Genomic DNA, 23149 nt, shown 5'->3' on the forward strand with positions numbered 1-23149 from the left:
AATAGATGCTGGTCAGGACTCAGCAGTAATTGACCCGTATGATATTAGCTTGTTCGTAGCTATATTTGGCAGAAGTTAATACTGTAGTACAGGGAAAATACCTCTATTAATCTTGTAGACAGATGTTACACTAAACAGAAGAGGTGATTGAAATCACTGAGACATACAATTCCTATTCTGATTACTCAAGGACATCAGTAAATTATTGCTTATGCATATCACCCAGGGAAGAAAAAAAACCCCTTATTTGTCACCAAGGGACCAATAATATTTCCCCCCCTCCAATACAAGCTTAATGAACTTGTAGCTGTTCAGTTTAATCATGTTTAATTTTAGAAAAAGCAGAATGCATAGAAAACTCAAGGCCAGTCAGCGAAACCGGTGAATACTCTTGTTCCAGGAAGCTTCTCTCTTAGAACCAGATACTCTGCAAGATTTCAAGACTACTTCTTGAATTCCCCACACCACCCACCCCAGTTTAAAAAGCAGCTGGGGGATTGGGCTTGTGAATTTTTGAAAGGGACATTTCTATTTATCTCCTTAGTTTTCTTATCAAACTCTTGAAACAAATCCTCAACTACAGTTTAACTTTGGGTGAGTTTAAAAATCGGTGTGTGTGTTTTTTTTTTTTTGCAGGGGGCGGGGGTTGAGGGTGGCATGTAAAACCTCCAGCTCAGAGCAAATGAAAAGTTGAGTATGAGGATTGCATCTGCAGTCTTTTAGGTTGCGACCCTAATATGCTTACAAAATAGTGTGTGAATGAATTGTATATAAAGACTTCTGAAAATTCACCTTCATTTTCAGAACTCCGAGAGATCAATACATTCGGTTCCTTCTCTCTCACACACCCCACATGCCCTGTTAGAAAGGTCAAACTGATTCTGATGTAGCTCGTCATTTGCTTCAGTGAACTTGAAAGTATTTTGAAAGTGTTGGATCAAATTGGGTGAAGGTCTGCTGATTGATTGATCATGCAGTGACTTATTTCTCAAGGTGCTTCACTGACTTCACTTAGCTTCTTGCTTTGAAGTTGATGCATACTTTGAATCCAGATTTCATGTCAGTCAAATCCAGTTTTATGAACTGATGTTTTCCTTTAAATGAAAGAATTTCCTTTCCATTATGGACATATTCTTGCACCACTCTTTGTACCTATACATTATGAATCTCTACATGGTATGGAATTTCATTGTGACTCTTGTAATTGGTCTTTGATTTCACAAATATCAGGATCTTGGAAACAAGGATCTCGGAAGAGAAAAAATTTATTTGATTTGCCAGATTGTACGGGTTGGAAGAATGGATCTTAAAGACAGTAATACAAGAAAATATACCCAGGGCATAAGACGACCTTTTGGAGTGGCAGGTAAGAAAATACTTGGACAAGATCCAAAGAGGGTTGCATGGTCTTCCTCAGGTACACTGCGGCTTTTAAACTACTTTTTGTCTTTTAAAGCCCCGACCTCTAAAAAGCTGCCTCTGAAAGTTGCGGATCCTCTAAAGGGGCATTGTATTATGCATAAAGGGCTGCCGATGGATGTGAAAATTGGCAACATTGTTCCTCCCCACCCTGTATGTGGGAAGATACGTGGGGCTGTAACTGGCTGTCATATTCAGCATACACCCATTGAAATGTTTCAGTGGGTCTACTCTAAGTTTGTCATAGTTTGTCATAGGCATACAACCACTGGTGTAAGGTGTCTCTGGATCATGACTCTGCCCCCCCCCCTTTAATGATGGTAGGTCAACATGAGTCAGTGTGATGCAGCAGCAAAAAACCCTAATGCTATTCTAGACTGCATCAACAGAAGTCTAGTCTCCAGATCAAGGGAAGTAATAATACCACTCTGTTCTGCCTTGGTGATACCACACCTGGAATACTGTGTCCAGTTCTGGGCATCACAATTTAACAAGCTGGAACTTGTGCAGAGGAGGGCAGCTAAGATGATCAGGGGCCTAGAAACTAAACCTTATAAGGAGCACTTGAAGGAACTGTGTATGTTTAGCCTGGAAAATAGAAGAATGAGAGGAAATATGATAGCCATCTTCAAATATTTTAAGGGCTGTCACATGGAGAAGGGAGCATGCTTGTTTTCTCCTGCTCTGGAGGGCAGGATTAGAACCAATGGCTTCAAGTTGCAAGAAAGGAGATTCCTACTGAACATCAGGAGGAACTTTCTAACAGTAAGAGCTATTCAGCTGTGGAACAGACTCCCATGAGACTCTCCTTCCTTGGAGGTTTTTAAACGGCGGTTGGATAGTCATCTGTCATGGATGCTCTAGCTGAGATTCCCACATTGCAGGGGGTTGGACTAGATGACCCTTGGGTCACTTCCAACTCTATGATTCTATGAAAGAGTCTAGAAATAACTGAAGTTAATACTGGACATTAAACATGGAGTTATAACTGCTCTGCTCGTGGAATGCTCATAAGCGAAACTAAGAAAGTGGCTACCTAAATTTGATCAGGGTGGTGTTGTTAGGTGAATGTGTTCTTTGAAGCTCTTTAGTGAACATTCACTTCAAAAAAGTCCACAAAACTACAGTAGTATGGGCAGGATTGTGGCAGAGAAATGGAAATTTGTGCATGGCCTTTTGTTGGAGATATGTACGTGGCATGAGATCTCCTGGGTGTGGAAAAGGTGTATAGGATGAAATGCTTTAAACAATTTTTGGGGGGAATACCTCAGCATAGGATGCCACATTGGAGTTTCATAGGGTAACAAAAAGAAACTGTAGGGATGTAATGCGCATAAGCAAAAGCTGAATGCTAATGTATTATTTAAGAATGCACAACGAATTAGCTGTCTCAGCTTCCTTGAAGTCAAGTTAATTACCATCTACCTAGGGCTCTGGTATTTATTGGCTGTTCTTCATTGCTACATGATTAAATTAATTGATGAGGCAGGAATCGGAGGCAAATAATTTAATTATTTTTGTAAGTTCTGAATAATTGAGAACACACAAAATGTTTTCCCTGGTTATAGATCAGCATCACAGTAGGAGGAACTTCCTTGGCAGCAAATTGGCCATACTGAAGACTATGTGTTTTGTTAGATTTGGACAACATTGCAGAGTTTGATATTGTTAGAATGATTAGACTTGGACTACACTAGAAAATGAAACTTGCATTTTAAAAAAATATGTGGAAAAGTAATTACATTTGAAGCTATTTGGAATGAATTTGCATAATAAGCTTGAGAGTATAATCTGCAGTATAATACTTGTCTACAGTCCAACTTGATGAAATTGATGAGGTATTTGATCCTAACAAGAAGAGGAATTGTTTGTCCATTTCTTTCATGCACATTTGGACGGATTTTTTCTTCCCCACCCCCAGTTATGGATATTACAGACATCGTAAAGGGAAAAGCAGAAAGCGATGAAGAGAAGCAGCATTTCATTCCTTTTCACCCGTAAGAATTTTTTATTAATTAATTTAATTTTTTTATTACATGTATATTCCACCTTTCTTCCAAGGCGCTCAAGGTGGCATGCATGCTTCTTCCTCTACATTTTTATCTGCACTACAACACTGTGAGGGAGGTTAGGTTAGGTTCTACAGGTGTATTTGGCTGGAGTCCCACCACAGAAGCCCTGTGCAAAGCCTTCCTTGAGCATGCCCCCTAAGCCCCCAGCCCCAAATTGGCTAGAGAGAGAATTCCCAGAACAGTGCAGAGGGAGGGAGACCAGGGATCGCTCCTTCTGGCATAGCACAATTTTGAATTCCTCCCATTGTTGCAAATTCAAGCATTGGGTGGAGGAAATGGAACAAGCATTTGTGCAAACATCCTCCAATTGTGCTTCCTGTTCAGCTTACTGCATACTTGTATTAATGGTTTATTTTTATAGGTATATTTTCCTTCTTCTTTTTCCTCTAGAGTGTCGGAGAATGAGTTCTTGCATAACCTCTTAAGCAAGGTCACAACACTCAAAGGTGATGGACAAGGTAAAGCATATTGGTGTCTGCTCTTAACCCCCACTCACTTTAACCTAAATAGGATGGCATTATAGACAGACCTTAGGACCAGTTTGCACTTCACCTGGTGCCAAGTTGAATGCCTTAGCAGGCAAGAATTCTATAATAGGCACTCTTATGTGGGCAGGTATATGTACTTAGATTATGATTTGCTTAGCCACAGCAGCTCACATAGAAGTGCTGGTTCTTACAAATAGCAGCAAGCTTAAGCTTCTAAGACAGATGTGCTGTCACCTGATGTAAGCGGTGGGGAACTAGATGGCCAGAGGGCTCCCCTTCCCAGTGGACCAAGCTTCACAGGTGGGCAAGGTCACCCATCTGTCAGTCACCTGATGACACAGTGACAGCAGGTCAGCTTTTTTTGCACAGTGTTAGGGAAGCCCTGATGTCTAGTTTTCTGTGCACAGTGCTGTGCAAGCTTTGATGATCAGCTGATTGGTACCTGCAACCCCACTATCACCAAGCCAGATCTCTACCTGTTCCACACCTAACATCTTGTGTGGGGCCGATAGACATGGCTTAGCCAAAATGCCCTCATTGGTCAAATAGAGATGCCTAACAGCCCCTATGAGTTCCTTGCTGGAAAGATGTGGTTAATGTAACTATGCTCGTAGATTTGTGGCTTGTGAACTAAGGTGTCGTGGTCTCATTGCTGAGGAACAATGTGCAGAGCTCACTGGAGTGGGAGATCAGCCAAGTAGAAGAATCTCTGACATGTACTTGCCTGGAGGCAGAGGCAGCATCCAAAGTCAGGTCCAGTCCTAGGGGTGGATGAACAGCAATCCACATAGTCACACGGTCCAGGGGTCAGGGAATCCGATGATCATGAGGTGAAGGGTCAAGGAATCAGCAAAGTAGGGCCAGAAACTACAAGCATTGTTACCAGCATCTGAATGCTGCTGGAAGCTCTGCTTAAGAAGGCTGAAGCCAGCTGATTCTCATCAGTGCCTACTCCTCTGTGTCCTTGAAGGCTGATCAGCAGCAGGTGGAGTCACTCCGCCTTCTGATTAGCAGGTTAAACTGACTCCTGGCCCATGGCACAAAGTACCTCAGCAGGCTTTTCTTAAAATGATAGTCTGCATTGGACTATAAATATTGTCTTCTTTTCTTCTACAGGGCTATGGGTAACTATGAAAATGCTTGTTGGAGACACTACTCAGATTAGGAAGGACTACCCTCATCTTGTTGACAGAACAACAGTTGTTGCTAGGAAGCTTGGTTTTCCGGAAATAATCATGCCAGGTATGAGGTTGTTTGCTTCTGCTTAGAAGCTGGCTATTTTCTTTTTACAAATGAAACCACCCAAAGAAAGTCTGTTCTGAGGTGCTGAAAGCAACAGTAATGTTTTTACTGGGACTTTTATTACTCAGTTTTCCTATAAATTAGTGGTAGTGCCTTAATGGGATTTATGGAACTTCATGCCCTGACTTCCTCTTCTGTTGCAATACTCTGAGACCAGCTTCACCACCCATATTTTTCCTGCTGTGACGTTGCCTGGGGTGGTTCTGCAATTTGGGGTGGGAGGGTGGCACCACAAAGGTGATAAAGTGTGCTGTGAAGTTGCGACTTACACCATCATGCTTCTTAGAGTCTCACTGGCTGGTGGTTCCAATCCCCTGCCACAAATGGCTCCTGAGTGAGATCAAAAGGCAATTGGCTTCATGATGACACAGTGACATCAGAGTGAAGGCAAAGCTTTCTGTCCTCATTCTGGATCCAGCTGGTAGTGGCGAGGGGGAGAGAGGGAAATGGTGCCTCACAATCACTGCAGCCACTGTATGAATACTGTTGCCCCCAGGACCATGAAGCAGGCAGTGGTGGTGAAAAGGGTGAGTCAGAGTGCTGGTTCATGAAACCCTTTGCCTGTGTGTATTTCCTTCATTTCAAGCCAAAAGAGTTTTGACAACTTTTCAATCAACCCTATTTTTAATTCCTTAAAAAAAATACATCAGACAGTCATCCTGTATCAAAAGCTGCCTTGTGCTTCTCTTCTGTTTCAAAATTAGTTTGGTGGTAAAATGGTCCCATTTGCAGTCGGTGACTTTTCCCCAACCTAACTTTTGCCCCCTCCCCTAAAATTTGAAGGGGAATTTTGCTTTGTACTATTTCTTTTAGGTCTCTGCCTTGCAGAGTTGTGTTGTTTTTAAACCTATATTTTGTCATTTTTACTGTTTGATTATAGACCACCTTGAAACTTACACAAAAAGTGATTCACAAATTAAATTTACAGCAACATGTTACTAATTGCATAGTTCTTTCAAATCTGCATGACACTCTTCCCTTTAGCTGGTGTGCCTTTGCTGTTCTTCACCAGGAGGTGTCATTGTAGGATGAGAATTACATATCGCTGTAGAAGCAATGTCAAGCTCTTTCCTGACAAGACTATAAAAGTTTGATAATAGACATCAAAGCCGAATTTCATTTTCTCCCTTGAACATTCACACTTCAGTATATCACTGAGTAGGGCAAGGCATGGATATTATGCATTCTGTCACCTTAGCTGCTTCAGTCCTTTCTGTCCTGGTATCTACCCTTTTTGCATTTCTTTCATAGGCGATATAAGAAATGACATCTACATTACCTTGCTAAATGGAGACCTGGATAAGTCTAATAAAACTTCACAGAGAAACATAGAAGTCAACATGTGTGTCTGTGATGAAGATGGGAAAGTGATACCAGTAAGTGTTGCTCTCTTGTGTGCATATTGAAGATGAACAAGCACAACTTTTCTGTAACCTCATTTCCTAAAGCTTGTGCTGCAGTTCAGATCTGTTGGTTTTGCTCTGTTAGCATTTATAAGCTGATGAAGAGCTCTTGATTCAGAAACTCAGCACACAGAATTCTTCAGCCATAGGTGTATATTGGCAAGCCATCTTATCCCAGTCATGACATATTTTGAGAGATATGTTTGCACTTGATATATGAGGGGGTAAAAAAAGTCGTATAGATGCAAGTTGGCCTAAATAGATTGCCAAATGTTTTAACTGTTGGAGTTTTAGTAAGATTTTAGTAAGAATTCTAAGAACCCTAGTATAATATATTGATATATAATATACTGATAGCATTGGCACATTGTTTTTTTTTATATATATAATTGTGCATTTTTAGTATAAAAAAGATTTCCTTCTGCCCTTGAATTTTACAGGTGAAGCAGCTAGCTAATAAATCAAGGGCAACAAGAATAGGTTTACTTCAGCAGCTATTGTTTGTTGACCTCCATAACACTCCTTAAGAGCAAAACATAATTTTTTTAGAGTCCACAAATAATAGAATCATAGATGCCCCTTTAAAGTAATCCATTTTGGGCCCAAGCCCATTCGCTGATATATTCCATAGCTTCAGCTCCACACTCCAACATGCAAAAGTCATGCAAGGTTGCTTGTTCCTGCAAGTTCCATGTGTACTCACAACAATGCAAATTGAAATGCCAGCTGCCAATGAAGCAGTAGTGAACAACAAAGAATTTCCCTTTGGTGTTTGCCTCTGCGAGGCTTTTCTGGAGGTTCCAAAATAATGTGGAAAATCTGAGATAGGTCTGCGGAAAGATTATTGACAGTCTGTGGCAGAGAGTCTCAAGTCTTCCTCCGGGTCTGATCTAAGGCTGAAATTGCCTGTAAAATAATAATAATAATAAATAATAAATTTTATTTATATCCCGCCCTCCCCAGCCGAAGCTGGGCTCAGGGCGGCTAACAACAATCAAAATAATCCAACGATTCTAAAAACATTTCATTATAAAAATTAATTAAAATCAAATTGATGGCAACCAATAATCAAAATTCTGTGCAGATTGCCAGAGGAGGGGGGTCAGGCTGCGCCCTGGCCAAAGGCCTGGTGGAACAGCTCTGTCTTGCAGGCCCTGCGGAAAGATGTCAAGTCCCACAGGGCCCTAGTCTCTTGTGACAGAGCGTTCCACCAGATTGGAGCCGCGGCCGAAAAGGCCCTGGCTCTAGTTGAGGCCAGCCTAACCTCTCTGTGGCCTGGAATCTTCAAGATGTTTTTATTTGCAGACCGTAAGTTCCTCTGTGGGACATACCAGGAGAGGCGGTCCCGTAGGTACAAGGGTCCTAGGCCGTATAGGGCTTTAAAGGTTAAGACCAGCACCTTAAACCTGATCCTGTACTCCACTGGGAGCCAGTGCAGCTGGTATAGTACCGGATGAATGTGATCTCGCAGCGAAGACCCCATAAGGAGTCTCGCCGCAGCATTCTGCACCCGCTGGAGTTTCTGGGTCAGTCTCAAGGGTAGCCCCACGTAGAGCGAGTTACAATAATCCAGTCTGGAGGTGACCGTCGCGTGGATCACAGTGGCTAGGTCAGGGTGAGAGAGATAAGGAGCCAACTGCTTAGCTTGGCGGAGATGAAAAAATGCTGCCTTTGTTATAGCTGTAATCTGCGCCTCCATAGAGAGGGAGGTATCGAAGATTACACCCAAACTCTTAATGGACAATGCTGGCACTAATTGCACCCCCGCAAAACCAAAACACCTTGATATTTAAATGACACACACACACACACATATATGTGTTTGTGTGTGTGTGTGTATATATATATATATATATATATATATATATATATGTATATATACCGTGTGTGTGTGTGTATATATATATATATAGGATTTTTGTTTTTGTGTTATATATATTTTGTGTTATAATATATATAATACACAGTGGTTCCTCTGGTTAAGAACTTACTTCGTTCTGAAGGTCCATTCTTAACCTGAAACTGTTCTTAACTTGAGGTATCACTTTAGCTAATGGGGCCTGCCGCTGCCACGCCATTTCTGTTCTCATCCTGGGGCAGAGTTCTTAACCCGAGGTACTACTTCTGGGTTAGCGGAGTCTGTAACCTGAAGCTTTTGTAACCCGAAGCATTTGTAACCCGAGGTGCCACTGTATATTATAATATATGTTGCTGTTGTTGTTAGTCATTTAGTTGTGTCCGACTCTTCATGACTCCATGGACCAGAGCACGCCAGGCACTCCTGTCTTCCACTGCCTTATAATATTATATATATATATATATATATATATATATATATATATATATAATCTCTTCTCATGCTCCTTCTGACTAATAATTCAGATAAAAGCTCTATATACATTTTTGTCTGCTGTGTAGGTGTGCTTAAGTAGATGTGACCAACCTATTTGACATCTTAGCTTTAAAAATAAATGATACAGAGTGAAAAGAAGGAAGAATTTATTGGAACAGCAAGATATCCTTGGCTGAGAAAATAATTGCACTGTTAAATTTCCTGGGAGTTACTTAGGGATCAGAGTATTGGTTGGATATTGGTTGGAAAGGAAGAAAAAATTGGCAGGGCATTTGCATGAAAGACTAAACATGCAAATCAGTAGCATAAAACAGTTACATAAATATAAATTCTGGAAAACTGCTGAGAGAAGAAGTAGCCAGAAAACCTTCAATGACTAATCTCCTCTCCCATGCACCATATAGCTTTGTTGGATGCTGAGAACATTATTTCCAATATTGGAAAATTTATGAAGTAGCTGAATAATTTTAGGGGCTAGGTAGTGGAAATGCAGTTAAATTTGCTAATGAGTTACAGTTGGTAGGACAGATGTTACTATCCTTTACAAGTGGGAGAAGTACAGCATTTCTTGTTCAGTAAGAAGAGACAGGTACAGACATGGCCACATTCCCAGATAATGTGGTCCCTAAAAGTGCTTCTGTGAGAATTTCTGTGCACCAGCATTTGAGTCATTAAGCTAAATTTCTGCTTAACTGCAATCATTGCTTCTGCAAGTATGTCTGTTAATAATAATGACTTGATCATGGATGGAGGACTTGACCTGGCATGTGTAACAGAGACTTGGTTGGATGAAGCAGATGGGCCTGTCCTTGCCGCTGCTTGTCCACCAGGTTTCTCTTACGCACAGCAACCCAGATCATGTGGGCGGGGAGGGGGGGTTGCAGTGATTTTTAGAAAGTCATTAGTTTTCACCAGGCGTCCTATTGGGAAGACCCAGTTTTCCGAGTGCATGTTCTGGAAGTTGGGCAATAGGGGCAGTACAGGATTCCTTTTGGTGTACCGATCTCCCCGCTGCACCAAGGATTCCCTGCCTGAGCTGCTTCAGGTCGTGGCAGATGTTCTCCTGGAGACACCCAGCTTGGTTGTCCTAGGGGATTTTAACATCCATGCCGACACGACCTTACAAGGGGCCGCTCGGGACTTCGTGGAAAGCATGGCCTCCATGGGGCTGTCCCTGAATAAGTCTGGCCCAACCCATAGCCACGGACATGCCTTGGACCTGGTGTTTACCTCTATGGATGTTGGTGATCTGACACTAACTAAAAGCGAAACGAAAGAAGTGCCATGGTCAGATCACTTCCTGGTGCAACTGGACTTCTCTGCGACCCATCCCCTCTGCAGGGAGGTGGGACCAATTCGGATGGTCCGCCCCCGCCACTTAATGGATCCAAATGGTTTCCAGAGAGTGGTAGGGGATGCTTTATCCCATGTTGATGGCCTTTCAGCTGATTCCCTGGTGGCCCGCTGGAATGTGGAGTTAACCAGGGCGATTGACTGTTTGGCTCCGAAGCGCCCTCTCCGATTGCATGGAGCCCGGACAGCCCCGTGGTTTTCCACGGATCTGAGGGCAATGAAACAATCGTTGAGACGGCTAGAGCGCCGGTGGCGGATAACTCATTCCGAATCTGACCGGACACAGGTTAGAGCTCAACGTCGAGCCTACCAAGTGGTGATAGCGACGGCGAAGAAGAATTTCTTCACCACCTCTATTGCATCTGCAGAAAACAGCAGCAGGAGACTTTTTCAGGTGGTTCACAATTTAGCGGAACCACCTGCAACATCGGGGCCCAGTACGGGCCACATGTTCTCCTGCAATGATTTTGCAAAGTTTTTTGCAGATAAAATCCCTCAGATTCGGGAAGAAGTAGACTCCACCGTGGGAGCAGGACCGGGGCGGGAGAATGCTAGAGTTCTGTCTAGTCAAGTTGAGTGGGATCAATTCCAATCTGTTACCTCCGAGGATGTGGACAGGCTGCTTGGACGAGTGAAACCAACCACTTGTCTCCTGGATCCTTGCCCATCCTGGCTTATAAAAGCTAGCCGGGAAGGACTGGGCGATGGGCTTCGTGGGGTGGTGAATGCTGTGAGGGAGCCTTCCCAGACCCGCTGAAAGAGGCGGTTATTAAACCGCTTCTTAAAAAACCATCTTTAGATGCGGCCACGATGGCCAACTATCGCCCAGTCTCAAATCTTCCATTCTTGGGCAAGGTGATTAAGTGAGCGTTTGCCGAACAACTCCAGGCACGCCTGGAAGAAGCGAACCATTTGGATCCCTTCCAGTCGGGATTCAGGCCTCATCATGGGACTGAAACTGCCTTGGTCGCACTGGTTGATGATCTCCGGCGGGCTAGGGACAAAGGTGAGAGCTGTTTCCTAGTTCTGCTGGATCTCTCAGCGGCGTTTGATACCATCGACCATAACATCCTTCTGGACCGTCTTGAGGGGCTGGGAGCTGGGGGCACTGTCATAGAGTGGTTCCGCTCCTTCCTCCTGGGCCGTGTTCAGAAAGTGGTGGTGGGGGATGAGTGTTCAGACCCCTGGGCTCTCACTTGTGGGGTGCCTCAGGGTTCTGTCCTCTCCCCCATGCTTTTCAACATTTACATGCAGCCGCTGGGAGAGATCATCAGGAGGTTTGGGCTGGGTGTTCATCAGTATGCGGATGATACCCAGCTCTACCTCTCTTTTAAATCAGAACCAGTGAGGGCGGTGAAGGTCCTGTGTGAGTGTCTGGAGGCGGTTGGAGGATGGATGGCGGCTAACAGATTGAGGTTGAATCCTGACAAGACAGAAGTACTGTTTTTGGGGGACAGGAGGCGGGCAGGTGTGGAGGATTCCCTGGTCCTGAATGGGGTAACTGTGCCCCTGAAGGACCAGGTGCGCAGCCTGGGAGTCATTTTGGACTCACAGCTGTCCATGGAAGCACAGGTCAAATCTGTGTCCAGGGCAGCTGTTTACCAGCTCCATCTGGTACGTAGGCTGAGACCCTATCTGCCTGCGGACTGTCTCGCCAGAGTGGTGCATGCTCTGGTTATCTCCCGCTTGGACTACTGCAATGCACTCTACGTGGGGCTACCTTTGAAGGTGACTCGGAAACTACAACTAATCCAGAATGCGGCAGCTAGACTGGTGACTGGGAGCGGCCGCCGAGACCATATAACACCGGTCTTGAAAGACCTACATTGGCTCCCAGTACGTTTCCGAGCACAGTTCAAAGTGTTGGTCCTGACCTTTAAAGCCCTAAACGGCCTCGGTCCAGTATACCTGAAGGAGCGTCTCCACCCCCATCATTCTGCCCGGACGCTGAGGTCCAGCGCCGAGGGCCTTCTGGCGGTTCCCTCATTGCGAGAAGCAAAGCTACAGGGAACCAGGCAGAGAGCCTTCTCGGTAGTGGCGTCCGCCCTGTGGAACGCCCTTCCAGCAGATGTCAAAGCGATAAACAACTACCTGACATTCAGAAGACATCTTAAGGCAGCCCTGTTCAGGGAAGTTTTTAACGTGTGATATTTTACTGTATTTTTGGTTTTTATGGAAGCCGCCCAGAGTGGCTGGGGAGGCCCAGCCAGATGGGCGGGGTATAAATAATAAATTATTATTATTATTATTATTCAGGTAATTTAATATAAACAAATTTTCCGTGGTTTTCCTTTGGTTTCTGCTCCACTTTGGGACTGTACACTTGCCCTCTCTGGAGAGTCAAGACATAAGAGTCCTAGAGGTTAACATAGACTGTATGGATGGCAGTATTAAAACTATAGTACTTATATAGTTCTGAATTGAAAATATGTACGTAAGAACTAAGAAGCTGCACCTCTTTCCTCTTCTCCCCTGTTTTGTGTAAGAATGCAATATGTTTAGGAGCTGGAGACAAGCCTACAAGTGAATATAAATCAGTGGTCTACTACCAAGTTAAACAGCCCCGCTGGGCGGAGACATTAAAGGTATGAAAGGGGAGGAGACGCCTCACCTCCCCATTTAAAATCTTTGCTTAAGGCGAACCTAGGACTCTGCTGCTTATGCTAAACTGGAAGCTCTGACAATACAGTTGAAAGAATGCAAGCCACCAAGGAATTGCTTGCATTATTTTGCTGTCTAGAAGCAAGAAGTGTGATTTTTCCATTTGTAAAAGTATACAGTTAACTTAGTTGCCCATAATCTCCAAGATGAATTTGATAGAAATTTTATCCCATTCCATTTTCTTCTAGTATTATAATAATGCATTTTAAAAAAACTTAGAGCAAACGTAGGAGTGTATGGTCCAGTAAGCTGAGAAAAATTCGAAAATACGGGAACTTCTGTCACCTCATGAAAAAAGACCTTTTACAATTTATATCCTTGTTAGAGAAGAATTAATTGACATCTCTATGGTTTGCATGTAACTTGTAATAAGCAAATTCTTGGAAGGTTGTGATGGAAATAATTACAAAATGGCTGTAGGCTACTAGAAAAGCTTATTGTAAATCTGCTCCTTTTAAAGAGAGAGCACTATAGAAAATTGCTGTCATAATGTGGCTCTTAGGTAGATAATGAGTTTAATTCTATTAAGGTGCTTTGGCAAGAAGAGACAGAGGGCAGCAGGGAGAAAAAAAATTGCATAATAAAAGGTATTATTGGGTACAAAATGTATTTATTTCCATGTACTTTCAAATATTTATGTGTCAAGCAGTGTCTCTTCTAAAAATGGTGCACTAATGGAAATCCAAGCTAAGCTTATAATAAAATATTTGGAGCTTTTTAAAACTAGCCTTTGGAGTCATCTAATTCCAAGTTAATTCTGATTTTGATCAGTAGTGTCCAAACGTACGTGTGGTGATGCTGCTATAATGAATTAGAATGATGGGTTGGATCTAGAAGAGAGTGAATGTTCATGGTCTCTCCTCCCCACTTTTGTGTCCCCTAAAAAGCGCTCAAAACTGGGTAGCTCTCTGAAACAGCATGAGATGTAGCACAGAGAGCTGTGGTGCAAAAGGGGAATTGGCAGATATTAGAAAGGCGACCTTTGTATACAAACTTAAGATACCTGGTGTAGTATAAAGATGAGTTCAGACCATAGGTTCCAGAGTGTAGCTTCACTGAGGATGAAACATCTGACTTGTTACTTTCCCAAATACTGGAACTCCAGGATTTGCATGAGACGTGATGTCATACTCCCCAAATAGTGGCAGTTGCACCAGATCAGGTCAAAACAAACAAACAAACAAACAAACAAATTCCTTCCAGTAGCACCTTAGAGACCAACTAAGTTTGTTATTGGGATGAGCTTTCATGTGCATGCACACCTCTTCAGACCAACAGGGCTACCTACCTGTAACTAACACCAGATCAGGTGTTATCTCTTAAAATAGCAAGGCTCCTCTTTGTGGAGGAATTTACATCTGAATTGGCCTCATTTCTACATTGGTGGATCCTTTTATTATACAACTTTCCACCACTGTGAATCTTATCCACACACAATTTAAAGATCAAATAACAAAGGAGGCACATTAGAATTTACTTTTTGCAGTGTAGGGACTTCAAAGCAAGCCCTTTAATATATCTATGACTAAGCAATACTATCTTATTCAGCAAGAAAGTTCATTCAACAGTAGCATTAGTCATGATATGAATTTGCATTAAAATGTAAAGTTTATTTCAAAGGCATGTAATCTTGTGGTGGTATAGCTTCATTTGGCAAATAATGAAATACAAGTCCTGAAAAAGTGCAGCAGAGCATAACATTAGGTCATTATGCACAAATAGCTGCCACTGATGACTACAGCAGGACTTTAGCCATAGATGGATATTTGGGCAGCGCTAATTTAGAACTGCTGGTAGACCTTCCCTCCATGTATTCATCATATCATTTTTACTTTAATAGCTGTTTATGTATTTAAATAGGTAGCATTGCCCATTGAGGATATGCAAAAAATTCACTTGCGCTTTACGTTTAGACATCGGTCATCTCAGGAGTGTAAGTAACCCGCTTGATTACTTGCTTTCAATATGCAACATTAGATAAGTGGACATGTTATAAGTGGGGGAAAAGAATCATACCAAATTATTTCTTGCACAGCTAAAGACAAAGGAGAAAAGAACTTTGCAATGGCATATGTGAAGTTAATGAAGGAGGATGGGACAACTCTGCTTGATGGCTTTCATGATCTGGCCGTTCTAAAGGTATTGTCGGTTTTGCTGCATAGACTTCCACACTGCTTTGCACAATCCACTAACAATCTCCTGCTGGTCTACTTAAAACATTATGCTCCAAGCCTGGGGTGTGTGGGGTGTTAGGGGAGGAGTAGTACCTATGGTAGGGAACACACCGTGCTCCTTTGGGGGTAGTATGTCCACGTTTGGTGCCCACCCTCCACTCAGCTCTCATCTGAGGTTCCTAGAAGCTGTCCGCACGTGACAGTGGCCACACTACAGGAACAACTTTGACTGGCTGGCTAAACCAGGTGAAGGTAGCCAGTGGGTCTCAAACCCTTGGTGAATTAGGGACTTCCCCCGCATGTGAAGACAGGCTGGGGCAGATTGAGTCCTAGGGGGCTTATTTTGGTGCTGCTAACACTGCAGTTTTACTTTCCCATCAGAGGCACACTACATTGTCTCTTGAGACAGACAGATGCCAACAACTCCTAGCCTGAAAGGACTAGGGGGAGGGCATTCTATAACTGGCATGCAAATACTGAGGGGAAAAACCCTTCTCCTCAGCCCAGATCCATATGCCTAAACTTTGAAAGAGGGGTCCTGAAGGATAGCATATTCATATAGGAACATCCATCAGTGCTAGAACTCAGTGGTTTCTTTGTGTAGTGGGAGTTATGCCAGGAATAGCTAACGTGGTACCTTCCAGTTGTTGTGGACTACAATTCCCATCAGTCGCAGCCAGCATACCCAATAGCTAGGGGTGGTGGGAGTTGCACTTTGGAGGCCAGCACGCTGACTATTCTTGACTTACACTGTTCTAGCACATACAGCAAGTGAAAATGCTGTAGCTGGCTTTTCCTTAAAAAAATCAGGTGTACTCAACACATCTGGCAACTAACCCAAGTTTCTGGCTTTTACACAAAATCCTTGCAAATGGCCTAGTGGGAAACAGAAAGAAAGGGACGAAAATACTGAGCTGACTATATTTCAGGTTGTTTGGAGCTTTTCCAAATATGTCCTTATAGGATGCTGGAGATCTGTCAGACAAAAAGCTGCAGTCTGGTGATAAAACCTTTAGTCAGTTTTAAATGCTAAACTGGGAATGGCTGCCTAAATACTCAGACTTAGCCCTTTGATTTCCATTTTTAAAAGCAGTTTATTACTAAACATCCGCAATGTTTCCTTGAAGATAAATAAGGAAAATCAGTTGTATGAAGCAGGTGTCCCTAGCACCAGAGTTGTGTGGCTCCCCAAGTTTGAGAAGCAGCCTGCAATACAATTTAGGAACCTACTCTTAGTAATTAAGAGTTAGAAGCCCTGTGGGACATGGCCAATGCCCTGAGTGTTGCTAAAATGAAAAAGACTCTCACTTGTGGCGTTTTAGGGCACAACTAGCAATGAGTTGTAGGACTGTTGCTGAAAATGGAAGCCCCAGTTCAAGTATTCCCAGCTGTTCTTGTCATGTTTAGTCCAGGGCTGGGGAATATGGCCTGTAGGCTTATCTTGACCTAGTTGCAATTTGGCCAGCAAGGCCATTTTTCTGAAACCACTCCTGCATGTAAATCAAGTTACATCACTCTGATGGGCAGGTGATATCAGCTGGTGGGAGGTGGGGGTCAATTCTCCTTGGTTTGCCTGTAGATGCTAATTCCCTGCAGGGAACTCTCACATACAGCTGGTCCCTGCCAAAAGGATAATAAAATTTAGACAGACTTAATACTGTGATCTTTTCATACCCAGCCAGTGGTGTGGGAACAGGATAATACACAAAATGATCACACAGCAGCATACCTAAGTCTGCCTATACTAGGGTAACCAATGTGGTGCGATCCTGACGTTTCTAGACTTCAGCTGCCATCAGTTCTGGCAAGAGCAATGCAGGCTTGGGCTGATGGGGAATGGAATCCAACATCACATGGAGAGCGCTCCCTGGTGTCAGTTGAAGGACAATTCAACCCAAAGCTGCTACTTTTTGAAGCTTTACTTTTCACCTTGATGCATCCCATAATTTAATCCCATCCAGTTGCTATGAGAACTGTTGCTTTAAAAACTGGTGCTTGAGTTTGCTTTTTAGTTCCTGCCCCACCTGCTGCAATGGGGGAACTGTGGCAGAGATGGCGAAACTGTGCAGGTGTTGTTAGAGAACAACCCCCGCCCCCCCATCCTTGACCCTTGGCTATGCTGGCTGGGATTGATGAGATGGAGTCCAACCAAATCTGCAAGGTCACAGATTCCCCACCGGTGGTCTAAGGACCATAGTTTTGATCTATTTGTAAGCTGCTCAGGGGACCCTTTTGATTGAAGAGCAAGGTAAACATGATTTAAATAAAATTAATTTGTTTCCATTTCCATTGTTCACTGAGAAGATTTTTTTAACGGTTTCCGTGTGTCCACGGACTTATGTGTATGTTGTGACCTCTTCTCTTTATAAACCAGCAGAAAATTCTTTGCCCACGTATCTTCACTTAGTTTCAAAAGTAGATTGTGAGTTTTGTTTGTGCAGAGAAATTGCATATACTTTTGCAGTCTTCACTGGGTTAAGTCTCTCAATCCAATATTTTTTTAAAAAAAGATTTATTTCTAAAAGGCTACTGGTGTGGAAAAGTGCAGCAAAGTTATCCTAGTTATATGTGAATTTAGCTCATTCCACTGACTCTCACCTTGTTTTCATGCCTTGCTTTCAAGGGTGATAGTAAGAAAATGGAGGATGCTAGTGCTTACCTGAGTCTCCCTTCCTCACGTCATAACATAGACTCTAAAGGCTCAACCTTAAGTCGGAGTTCAAGCAGTGTTGGAGGGCTCTCAGTAAGCTCAAGAGACACATTTACCATTTCAACGCTTGTTTGTTCAACCAAGCTAACTCAAAATGGTAAGAATATAAGCTTCTGACAAGGCTTTTTAAGTTGCACTTGAAAGCTAGACCCCCTTTCTCTGTGAATATATTTCTGCTCTTCTCTGCAGTTGGTTTATTGGGCCTTTTGAAGTGGCGTATGAAGCCAGAGCTCTTGAAGGAGAACTTAGAAAAACTGAAGATTGTGGATGGGGAAGAAATTGTGAAGGTATGTTTTTAAAATGTTTACAGCAGTGTAATTTTAGGTCAGGGACTTTCTGAAAAGCCATATACTATGGGGGAGGTAATCATTCCCCTTTCCCGGGAAATGATGTAGTGTGCAGTCCTTGGTTCCTCAATGGATAAATATTTCCTAGAGAAACAAATTAGGAATCCTGGTGCTATTCCTCAACTTATTTCCAAAATCCATGTAGGAAATCTTAGCCATTTCAACAACATGTTTTTCTATCTCAAGTGGTAACACATCTTTTGTGCTCATTGAAGCAAACTAATCCCTTGAGAATGGCTCAGGAAATTGTCTTCACTCAGTATCAGCCATCATAGGCTGAGAGCATAGTTCTCAAATAATAAAGTTGTGTTTTCTTTTTACAAGGCATCAGTCTTGTTGGCTTCATTGCGGGAAAGGCCATGGGTCAGTGGTAGAGCATATTATTTGCATGCAAAGGGATTTTCAGATGCGGCTGGGAATTTCCCCTACCTGAAACCCTGGAGAGCCGCCACTTTTTAGAAATAATTGCCCCAAAGTGACAACAGTTCGGGATAATACCAGTCCTGTTTGCACAGAAAACAGATGGCAGCTCAACAATTGAACTGGATTTCAGGCATACCTTACATGGCAGAATTTCTATTTTATTTTAATGTTTTCCTATTTTATTAACCATGCTGTGCTAAATGCTGCCCTGGAATATGCTTCCCTTTGTTGGCTTTTTTGTTTTTTAACAGCAAACATGATTTTTTTAAAAAAGACAATGATGAAACAATTGTGTTCAGAATATTTTCAAACAAAAGAAAGCATGTTTTTCAAAGACTTGGTATTAGAGTTTCCTCCAAAAAATATGCCCTCTGCCCCAGTGACCCCTGATTCGGTGGGAGCAGGTTATTTGTGAATTCCTGATTGATTGTATGTGATGGGGGCAGTCCTGGTTGTTCATATGTCTGCTCTGTTCATTTATCAAATAAAGGATGAGGTTTGATTTTTACATCAAAAGGGGCACCTGGGTGGAGGGTCACACCTGCCTTCTGTTGCATTGTGCTGAGCAATTTTCTCCCATATTAGCTTCAATACTGAAAGTAAGTTAAGGCTGCATGTGTGCTAAATACAGCAGGTATAATTCATTTTCCCTTGACTTGAAGCTTCACACAAATATTCTTTGGGGACACTCACACTGATTAAAGTAGAATCAGCGAGCTGCTGCTTTAGCACTCCCCAAACTTATCAAAATTCTGGGCATGGCAGTTTTGTAACAACCGTAGATCCTTTGATTCAAGTCTTTACTCTTTACGCACGATTAACTCAAAGTAAGCACAATATCAAGGCAAATCTAAAAGGCAATGTGTCTTTGCCTGTACAAATGAAATGAAATATATGCTTAGAGGGTTGTGAGACTAAGAAAAGCTACCCACTATCTTTTCCTTTCCTATTAATATATATAAAAAGTAAATTGATCTCTGACCACAAGATGAGTGTTGCTCTTTTTTGGAAAATATTTGTGTTTATTGGTGAAATGTGAACATGTAATGGTTTATCTATGTGATGTAAGCTCCTTTTGCTATGAAGAACTATACTTCAGACTATGACTATGGAAATATGTAGCAAGGATTACTTACCTACATACAAAATCCACAGCTGGGTAACATCATTATTAGGGCCAACCAAAATGTCACAAACTTTAATGTTTTCCATCAGGCAAGATGTTACACACAGCAGTCACACTAGAAGCACTGATGAAGAGGGCGAGATTATAAACCTTCATTCAAACGGTTCTTTAATGGGGTTTAGAAAAGGAATTCAGTTGACCCAGGCTATTCTAGAAGATCTATTCAGAGTGTTTCTAAACTTGAAAAGCCGCCTTCTGCACCGTGTAAATAAGTAGTTCATTAATCTTTCCTTGCATTGAACTGATGTTTTCTTTTTCTGCTGTAAGAACTGATTTTTTTTAGAAATGTGGATCAAGTTCAGAGTTGTCCCTGGGCTAGCTTGTAGCTTCTTCTTTTTGTAAAAGATCGGTTCATCTCCTGATCATTGTCATGTATTTCGCATATTGGAGCTTTAATGTTGTTCTTATGATGTCTATATCATAAGCAACATGTGGTAGAAAAGCCAAATAAAAGTTTTCATCACCCTCTCTATTGGTATTCTGTAGAATATTCCAGCTGGGGTTCACGGGCACTAAGTTTCTGAGGCTGGAATTGTGGTTGGCAACTGGCAGCACAATGGCTGATCCTGGCCTGCTGCAAACCTCTTCACCCTCCTTTCCTTCTTCTCATCTGAGCTTTCTGACAAAGCACAAAGGGCGGGAGAGACCTGAGCTGGTATGAATGGAAGGAAGAATCCTCTTCCAGTTGGCACGCACCATGTTTTCATTCCCACTTGGCAATGATTTGGGTGATACCGAAGACTTGAGACCAGGCATGCTAATGGGAGGAGAGATACTAGCTTTATCTCCTTCCCCTGCATTTGTGCTTTCAGTATCCTGATGGTCTGGGCATACTATCAAGCCATTTTAGGCTGAGGGATATTACTTAACACCAGCTGCAGCTAAATTCACAGTGACACACTCCTGAAAACAATTACTTTCCACATTTTAAGGGACTGTGCAACTTACAAACCTCTTGCAGTACACCTGTGAACATTTACAGATAAAGCAATCAACTTTCCACTTGTGGAGAATAGGAAATGCTCTGTTCATTCCAGTATAAACTGTAGGCCATCCTTAGCATTACATTGGGGGGGAAATGACTGCTTTGCTTGTTTGAGTCAAATGTGTGCTATGATAAGAAAATAAGTCTTCAAAGATGTGGTGATGCTCCAGGTGACAAGGCTAGAAAGATGGATCCTTTGAGGCATGAAATGCTTTCCCTGGGGCTAGGTGGAATTTTTCTTTTAAAGACATGAAAATGTTTCTCAAAGAATCTTTATCCTGTCATGATAACAAAGCTTGTAAAATATTTGTTCATCCTCTCTCTCTCTCTCTCTCTCTCTCTCTTTCTTTAGTTCCTCCAAGATACTTTAGATGCCTTGTTTAATATCATGATGGAACATTCTCATAGTGATGAATATGACATTCTCGTCTTTGATGCACTGGTAAGGATTGCCCTCTGCTGTTCCAGTTCAAACTATGGGCTCCATTTTTTGAAACAATTTACTATAGGAGCAAGGCACTGCTTGTAACTGAAATGGCTTCAGGATCACCAACATAGATATGTTGCATCCCTTGATAATAAACTTTTGGCTTTAGCTAATACACAAAATACCTAATTGAAATTTTTTAGGAGCTCATTGCAAACTGTAACTTTTCAAATGACTTTTGGTGTGCAAAATAAAAACAAAAAAACCACTAATCCTATTAACCTGTTACAGATCTACATAATAGGACTCATTGCAGACAGAAAATTCCAGCATTTCAATACCGTACTGGAGGCTTATATACAGCAGCACTTCAGCGCAACTTTAGCCTACAAGTAAGTTGACGATATTTCAATCATTACAGAGAAAAGTGATATATAGAACAAATAATTTGCATTCACACCATCCATAGCATCCCTGGTATCTCCATGTAAAACTCGGTGGCAGAGCTGGAAGTGACATCTTCTCTGGAATTTAGGGGAGGAGGGGGGCTCGTTTAATTTCACTGCACATAGGTGGTGTAGGGACAATAAAGGTTTATTATTATTATTTATTATTATTATTTTATTTTTATTTTTCTGTCAGTCTTTGGGAAAGATAATGCTCCCTTCTCCAGATCAATATGGAAAATTAAATAAATATTGTCATCAAATTAACATACAAATACCAACAGATACTCATCTTGGGAAATGTCATATTTCTGAAGAGAGGTGCACAAATTTTCCATAGACAGATGGTACGACAAGCTGTGTCATCTTGCCTTGTTGGAAAAACTTGCCCACAACATAAGACTCGCTAAAGGTCACATAAAATCAGGCTCACTCACAGCAATTTGGCATTCTTTTTATTGATTACACATCAAAGCCAAGTGCACTAAAGCAACCCCTAACCCTGCCCCCTATTTATTAGTTTGGTGGGGACTTTAGAACACTATGGGTCTTCAGATCTACCATACGCTCAGGAAGGAAAAAGGGAATAAAAGTACCAATGAGTTTGTTGACACTAAACTCCATCTATTACTACCGTATGTTGGTTTTTGTTCACTGTATTTTCAAGAAAATGATTCCTCATCGATCTCTGAGTGCTGGTCTACATGCTTTGTATACAAGGCTTGTCTGTGCAAAGTTTAACTTGCAAATAGATTTCCTGCATTATGTGTAGCAGAACTCCATGCCACTGATGGAAGATCTTGTCTGGTGGTGATGATGGTATGGAGATTCTGCACTGTGTGGACAAGGCATATGGTAAACTACACTACAGATCCACAAGCTGCAAAATTAGTTATGTTGTTCCATGTGTAGATGAGAACTTAGTCCCTTGAGATGTGAATGTGTTAGATCTTATGGTTGGAACTTCCTCTAAACTGCATGTGTTGGGGCATGTCTTTTATGCACAGCTTCTGTCTGTTCTCTAATGGTTGCCCTCAGTGGATTCTGGAGCTTTGAATCTCTTTTTAAAAATGGGCAATGTCTAAGGCTTTCCCATTAGGTAGAATGAGTTAATCAATCTCTTTGGGTAGCACATGGAGATAATGCACCCCCTGCTGCCCTCAGGTGCTGTGGAATATGTTACCCTATTGCCAATGTTGCACTTAAGTTCAACGGCCAGCGCAGTCAACTTCTGTCCATGGAGGGTGGAATCTTGTCCTTTGCCTTGGGCAGAAAAATGTCTTGGGCTGGCTAAGGAGTCTGCCATGTTGCTTGGGGTGTGATTTCATGGGCCCTTCCAGGGAGGCTGTGGAAGAGTGAGAATCTGGTTAGCGCTAAAGTTTCATAAGCTGTGAGTTGGA

General features: G+C 42.3%; 1 protein-coding gene across 4 annotated transcripts in view; it reads left to right on the forward strand.

Annotated features, from left to right (window-relative positions):
• The window catches only part of DOCK2 (dedicator of cytokinesis 2), a 249904-nt gene that overhangs the window by 21490 nt on the left and 205265 nt on the right, over positions 1-23149 (forward strand). For all 4 annotated transcript variants that reach the window (XM_081852013.1, XM_081852016.1, XM_081852014.1 and 1 more), the window contains 12 exons: positions 1231-1366; positions 3341-3416; positions 3882-3949; positions 5096-5221; positions 6533-6657; positions 12877-12975; positions 14912-14984; positions 15087-15190; positions 17849-18032; positions 18125-18222; positions 21229-21318; positions 21595-21695. In XM_081852013.1, coding sequence (XP_081708139.1) covers positions 1231-1366; positions 3341-3416; positions 3882-3949; positions 5096-5221; positions 6533-6657; positions 12877-12975; positions 14912-14984; positions 15087-15190; positions 17849-18032; positions 18125-18222; positions 21229-21318; positions 21595-21695 — 1280 coding nt within the window. The remainder of the gene's footprint in view (positions 1-1230; positions 1367-3340; positions 3417-3881; positions 3950-5095; positions 5222-6532; positions 6658-12876; positions 12976-14911; positions 14985-15086; positions 15191-17848; positions 18033-18124; positions 18223-21228; positions 21319-21594; positions 21696-23149) is intronic.

Source organism: Podarcis erhardii (genome assembly GCF_964252035.2).
Source record: "Podarcis erhardii genome assembly, chromosome: 2".
NCBI lineage: Eukaryota > Metazoa > Chordata > Lepidosauria > Squamata > Lacertidae > Podarcis > Podarcis erhardii.